Below are 7450 nucleotides of genomic sequence, written 5' to 3'. Positions count from 1 at the left end.
GAGCTAAGAGATGAACTTAACTCAATAGCTTAAATTGTTAGGTGAAATTCTAGGATATTATTTATATTATTCTCTAATATAACACCCTCAAGTGAAAGAGATGGGTCATCTCTGCAATCTGCATTCTCTGTCAAATTCTTTGCTTCTTCTAGCAAACCAGCATGGCCTAAAATATACACCATGCAGTTGCGATGCTCCATTGCTGGTACCACAGTCATTGCGGCAAGATATTTCAGCTCTTAGTCAACCAAACCAGCATGAATACAAGCAAAAAGAACCCCAACGAAACTAATATAATCAGGCTTAATCCCTTCTTTAATGGTCTCATCAAATAGTTGGAAAGGGCTCCTCTTACAGCAGCACTCGGGATGTTAAATCAATATTTTCTCTAATAAACCAATTCACCCTCACATTCAACAACAACAAAAATCCACTGGAAATGACACTTATTTTTTATTTCATTAATACCTGCAACTGATTACAAACAAAAGTCAACAAGATAACTAAAATCCATTAAAGAAATCATGCCGATTATCAATATAAAAGTAACAGGTAATCATACACCATAGTTCTGAAATCAAGATAATTTAATTAGCTCTCTCCTCGAACCTCACAGGAAAACCACCCTGCATTTTGGACGTCAAATAAGTGACAAACACGGGCTCAACACCATCCTTAGCCGCAGGAACAACCTTAAAACTCCGTAAAATCCCGGCTACCACCCTTTTCATTTGCAAGAAAGCCATGTCCTTACCCAAACAAATCCTCGGCCCGGCCTGAAAAACAGGGTAGGAGTATGGGTCCCTCCCTACAAAACTCCAAGTCCCATTGTTATTAACTCCATCGCCAGCTCCCTGCAGCCATCTCTCTGGCTTGAACTTTTTCCAATCCGGACCCCACAACATCTGGAGTCTCCCCATTACATACGGATGGTAAGACACTGCCGTTCCCTTCTTAATCACAGTCCCGTCAGGCAAGACATCGTCGTGCATTGCAACCTTGGTATCTACTGGGACTGGAGGGTACAGCCTCATGCTCTCACATAAAGAAGCATGTGTGTAGACCATGTCCTTGACTTCTTCATAAACTGGACTCTCCGATTTGTCTTTTATTTCTCTGAGTATTTCCCTTTCCACTTCTGGGTTTTGAGAGAGTAGCCAGAAATACCATGTTAATGCAGCGGAAGTGGTGTCTCTGCCTGCTAGTATAAAACTGATGACAATATCAGTGACAAAGTCCTCGTCAGAATGGCCTGAGCTCAAGAAACGTGACAGAAGATCTACGGTTTCGAGGGATGATTTGTTGCCGAGTTCCTGCTTCTTTTCTTTGATGATGTTTCTGGCGAACTCACGTAATTCAGAGGATGCTTCTTTGAGGCGTTTCTCTGATCCAATATTGAAGACCCTCTTAATCTTCCAAAGAAAGGGGAATGGCGTAGAGAACCTGTCACTGGATATCCTGGCAGCTTCATCAAAAGTTTTCGCAAATTCGGCTTCGGGGAGATCAGGCAGCAAGTATGCAGGATCGTATCCGAAAGCGATCTTGCAGATGTTGTCAAAAGCGAATCTTTGAAGTATGTCTTGCAAATCGAGAACTGTATTGTTAGCCGCAGCAGTGGAGAGAATCGGGATTAAGCGTTGAGATACTTCGGTATCGACAACGGTCTCAACGAATTTACGCAATGATTTGGTGTTGAATTCATGGCTGGAAACCTGTCTTTGAAACTTCCAAGAATCACCATCAATGTTAAAGATACCGTTTCCAAGAAAATCGAAGAGCGTTCGCCGAAATTTGCTACCTTTCTCATAGTTGTAAAACTGGGTTTTAAGCATGTGTTGGACATTTGCTGGGTTTCCTGTAAGAACATGTCTATCATCCAAGAAAAGAGGGAGAACAACTGTGGCAGAGGGTGAGTTTAGGATAAGATCTGAAGTCCACTGGACGCCTCGGTTTCTATTGGCAAACATGGCTGCAGAGGATCCAATTAAGGGGTATGATTTTAGGTTTGGATTAGATTTTGATGATGCTTTGGACTTGGAATTCTTGGTGAGATAGAAGAAGAGTGAGACAAGTAAAAGGGCAAGTGATGCTAAGAGCTCAACAATAGACATGGCTTGGTCTGGTGAATTGATGGTGGTAATTCTTCTTGGCTGATGGATATCCAGGTAGGGGCGATCGATGTCTGAATTGATAGGTGAACCTTGCGTAGCTATTTATAAGCTCCAAGGACCTGCGAGGAAAGGGGCAAGGCAAGACTTCAATTCCATTTGAAAGAAACACTGCTCTTCTTTTTTGTATGCGCGCGCGATACGGTACGGGATGATGACTACTATTTCAGCTCCAGAGGTATAAAACATTGTATTTTGAATCAATTTTCGTAACTAGGCGTATCTTTTCTCTTCTTCTTCTTCTTCTTCTTTTTTCTAATTAAAGTGGACATTTCATTTTTAATTGAAACTAATAACTTTTCAATTTTTTAAGTGATTAAAAGTGTTTCTAAAATTTATTTTATGTTTTCAAGAGTTTAGCAATAAAAAAAAAATTACAATGCTCAAACTGTAACTAATGTATCTTATTAGTTATAATTTGATCCCACCAACTTATGATAAATAATCATTTTATGTAGGAGAAAAAAAAAAGATGTGCTGGTAAATAAATTTATTAAAAAAAAACTAAAAAATTAAGCAACCCAAACTATGACCTAAAAAATAACAAGCTGAAATAAAATTCGATTCAAGCAATACTCAGGATCAACGAATTATCAAGTTAATCTATTAAATTAGATTTGACTTTTATAAATATTAAAAATGCTTACAAACTCGGCAAGGAGTTCTCCTATAACAAAAAACAATATTGACAATTTAATTTTGAAGCACACCAACTTCCCTTTCCCTCCCCCTTCCCCTTTTTAATTCCAAGAACGGAAGTTTGTTTGAATTCTTGTATGAGAAATTTGCCATCTCGAAAGCAAATTGACTTCTTTTTTTTCTGCTAAAAGTTCTTTTATGAAAATATTTAATTCCAAGAACGGAAGTTTGTTTGAATTCCTCCATCCCAAATAAATAAAGGTTAGCAAATACACTGAATTATCCAGAATATTTATAAAAATCAATTCAAAATTAATTAAACCAAAAAGTTTTATGGATTTGTTGGATAATTTCAGCTAGAATTTTTTTAAAAAAATATAATTTTAAATTTAAATTTAAATTAAAAAAAAAAAACCTAAAAACTTATAAAAAATAGTCCAATTAAATGGCCTATCAATTCAAAATGGAACTATTTAATTTTAAAATATATAAAACCAAACTAAATCAATGGGCTTAGTTCTTTCTCTTAGTTCAATCTGGTTAAACATTTTGAAAAATAAAGCTGATATATTTAAGTTATTTGCTTCAATAACTTCTAATTTCTAATATGATATTAATTACTGTTAATTTGTTCAAATTGTTAGAAATGTTTTTATTGTATTATTGAAAATGTAAATAGTGATGAATTGTAAAATGACTTTTTTTTTTCAAATGAAAACACCACTAATTAATACTTAATAAGAAATAAATTGCCAAAAACTAAAGTTAAATTACTCTTATTGTCATATTGTCTGTATTTGTATTAAATTAATTCAAAAAAAAAAAAAGTTTCAGCACTCATTTTGAACTGCTGCAATTTCTAACTAACTATTTATATGTGTTTTACTTCAAAAATCTTTCAATCTTAGATGGATCGTTATATTAATTAAGCTTAAACCCGTTATCAAGTCAACCCCATCAGCATTTATTAATATAATATAGTTTTCCTAGTGGCTAGAGATCCATCAGTTTTCCTATGTTATTTATATTTTTCTTAACTTTCTACCATCAATTTGGTCGAGCAGTAGTAGGTATTCATTTCGTAATAAATTAGATGTGGACCCGCACTATCTTGTTGGTCTGTATTAATTTTTTATCATAAAAAAATATATTTTTAAATGTATAAACATATGTAAAAGAAAAAAAAATGAATGAATTGGGTTATAGTTTTAACTGGTTAAATAAACTTGTTATATTTTAATCACACAAAAAAAAAATATTAATTTTTTAAAAAAAACATTACCACAATAACTTGAAAAAAAAAAAACTTTTTTTTTAATAGCAAAATAATGATGATGTTCAATTCCTAACCATTTAAATATAAAATGATAAAATTTGATTAAAAAAAATGATTAAAAAAATTGGTGCAACTCCACCTGAGTTAACATAATAGATATTTAACCTAGACAATAAAAAGCGAACTAACCCAGGTTAATCTGTTACATCAGCGTCTCAAGCCATGAGGTTTGGATAACCCGATAGAAAAAAAATTAAAAAAAAAAAATCAAGTCAATTTTTTCAAAAAAAATATTAATGTTGAACGATTAAGTTAGAAAAGAAAATAAGTAAAAAAAAAATATCAATCCTTGTTAACTTTTCAAACATAAGATGGCAATTTAATCTAAACTCGAAGGATACTGACTCAACTTAACCTGAATGAGTGAGATATTTTTTGGACAATTACCTTACTCAATAAATAATGAATATTGTCAAACCCGACACAAAACCCACCCAAACCTAACCAGATATATATATTTATATTATATTAATATATTTGTAGAACATTTAGATTTTTTTAATATAATATAATATATATTGCCGCTCGTGTGCGGCGTCCAGGCAATTATATTCCCTGATAGGGATCTTTGTTTGTGATGTTGTTGGAAAGAACAATGAATTATTGTTATATATTACTAAAAAAAGAAAAGAAAGTTGCCACCTAATACTTTAATTACTAGAAACTCCAACTAGTCTCAAAATATGAGTAAAGAAATTGATTGTATACAGAGAAGACATTAGAACCCTTAATACATCTTACCCAAAATAAACTACATTGTTTATTTGTCTAATATAAACTCACAATTTAGATAATTGTATGGGATCTAGCATATTGCCTTGAAATTAAGTATTTTAAGTCTGACATCTCATCAGGTCCACGTTTCATTGAGTTTAGTTGACGATTGATCTCAAGTATGTTGGGTCTTATATCTCGCCTAGCCTATGATTCCTTAGGTTCAACTGATGGCTGAACCCAAGTATATTGGGTCTGGCATTTTATCATGTCCATGTTTCTTTAGGTTCAGCTAACGGCTAAATTCAAGCATATTGGGTCTAGCATCTCGCTAGAATCATGTTTTCTTGGGTTTTGAATATCACCAACCCTGAGTTACATTAGACTCAGCTGATCACCAAACCCAAGTGTTTTCAGTTTGACATAATATCATACTCATGTCCTCTTAGGTTCAGCAAATTGATAAACCTAAATGTATTGGGTTTGTCATTTCGCTATACTCGTATTCCTTGGGTCTGATACATCAACCAACTCAACTTATATTGGGTTCAGCTGATTTATCGATCCCAAGTGATTTGAGGTCTGGCATTTCACCAAACTCGTTTTGTTCTAAACTTTTTCAAGTTTTAAAAAGATATGCAAAAAAATAACTTACCTTATAAAAAAAAAAATCTAAATTATAGCATGATATTTTGAGTTAATACCTTCATTATATGAATCTTCAATAATATTTTTTTTAATCATATAATTTATGCTAATAATCAAATAGAGTATATGAAAGAAGTGTCATCAATAAATTGTTTGATTTTTATATTTTACATGTCTAAAGTATATAATAGAAGCTTAGAGTGTAATTAAGTAAAAGAAGAAGAAGAAACAAAAGCAACACATAATTGCTTTGTTTAGGCAAAAGAGGTTTCGATATCATTATTTATTTACTTAGAATTTGGATCAGAGAATGGACTGCGATTACCATCATGTTAATTATATTTTGGGTCATACATATTATAGAGTAGAGGACTTCTCCATACTATACTATATACAGGTTTCACATCATTTCGCATCATTATAGAGTAGTTTTTTATTTTTTTAAAATACTTATTTTATTCAATAATGTAGTTTTTTATTTTTTTTAAATACTTATTTTATTCAAAACTTGCATGCAAATTATAAAATAATTCCATATCCTTTAGATCACTTACAACTTTTTTTACTGATATTTTTTTAATTGATTAAAAAAATATAAAAAAAGATCATATGAAATATTATTTAAATGAATTCAACATGTGAATATGATTTTTAAAAATTTAATTAGATAAATGTATATATTTAATCATTGAAGATTGATAGTCATAAAAATAAAATTATTGTCATGACAAAACTTCAATTGAATTTAGCATTGGTCATGTGATTGTTTCACTTGAATCGAACTCAATGAAAAAGATATTTATATTTTATTAATTACTGAAGTTGTTTGTTTTATTGGATAATAATAAGTAACAATATCTATATAATTGAAAGTTGAACTCACTTTAAAAATAACATTTGCTAATAGTAATTTTATTTATTATTGTTATAACAAAAATTTGATCATGTTTAATTTTGTATCAAGAAAATACACAGAAAATAATAATAATAATAATAATAATAATAATTATTATTATTATTATTATTATTATTATTATAAAATAAGGTTTAAAATATACCGCGGAGAGGCAAAATCAAATGAATAATTGGATTTAATGGGCCAAAGATTAAATAAAAAAACAAAAGAAATAATTTTGAATCCAAAAGGGACAAAAATATTGAAAGGAAAATTAAGAAAATGGTTAAATTGACCTAAAATTAAAGATTTTGGAAGACAATGACTGAAATATATAGAAGGGGATAAGTTAAGGGACCCATTCCAATTCAATAAGGGGGCGAAATTAAAAGCAATGAAGATAAAAAGTTCAAAATTGGTTTAAAAAAGAAACATTTGGAAGAACAATGATGAAAATGGAACAGACAGAAGAATGAAGGGATCTAAGTTGAACTTATCCATTCCAAAACAACACCGTTTGGGTTCTAGTTAAAAAAACCTCAATCCCAAATTGCGATAAAAACCGACACCGTTTCACATTAAGTGAAACGGTGTGTTTTATCATTTACGAGGCAAAGAACCAAAAACGGAGCAAGATAAACGACGTCGCTTTTTTCTTATTCTTGAGGTTTATTTCTGGGCAAACAAGAATGTATGAAGAGGCTAATTTCCAGCCATTTTCGAATGATCTTTGGCTCCGATTTCTGGCTTTGATGGACTCTCCCCGCGAGAAAAAAAACATACTGTGTTGTTCTCCAACTTGCAAGATACCATCCTGAGGTAAAGAATCATGTTTTCATTCCTTATTCTTCTCCCAAGAATTATGCAAAGACATACCAGTCACCAGCTCCTTATCCAGTTTTCTGTCCAAATTCATCTGCTTTTGAAGACTGATTTTTCGCATGTTTGATAGAAGATCCTGAGGGATTCAGACCAGCATTACCACCTATAAAAGGACATTGGTTTTGACGAAAAGAAAAAACAGAGAGAGAGGGGTGGGGTGGGGTAAAA

At 31.7% G+C, this 7450-nt stretch overlaps 1 protein-coding gene across 1 annotated transcript; it reads right to left on the bottom strand.

The window, feature by feature from the left end:
* Positions 1–444: 444 nt before the first annotated feature.
* On the bottom strand, positions 445–2204 carry LOC118062207 (cytochrome P450 94A1). The gene has a single exon (XM_035075931.2). It carries the CDS (start codon positions 2109–2111, stop codon positions 588–590), a length of 1524 nt encoding a protein of 507 aa, XP_034931822.1. The 5' UTR covers positions 2112–2204; the 3' UTR covers positions 445–587.
* Between the last annotated feature and the right edge of the window lie 5246 nt (positions 2205–7450).

The sequence above is a fragment of the Populus alba genome, chromosome 5, assembly GCF_005239225.2.
Source record: "Populus alba chromosome 5, ASM523922v2, whole genome shotgun sequence".
NCBI lineage: Eukaryota > Viridiplantae > Streptophyta > Magnoliopsida > Malpighiales > Salicaceae > Populus > Populus alba.
The sequence above is the reverse complement of the archived record's forward strand: the minus strand, read 5'-3'. Positions and strand labels throughout refer to the sequence as shown.

Bases quoted from the DNA above. Each gene is read 5' to 3' on its own strand.
- LOC118062207 (XM_035075931.2), bottom strand. From the start codon at position 2,111: ATGTCTATTGTTGAGCTCTTAGCATCACTTGCCCTTTTACTTGTCTCA.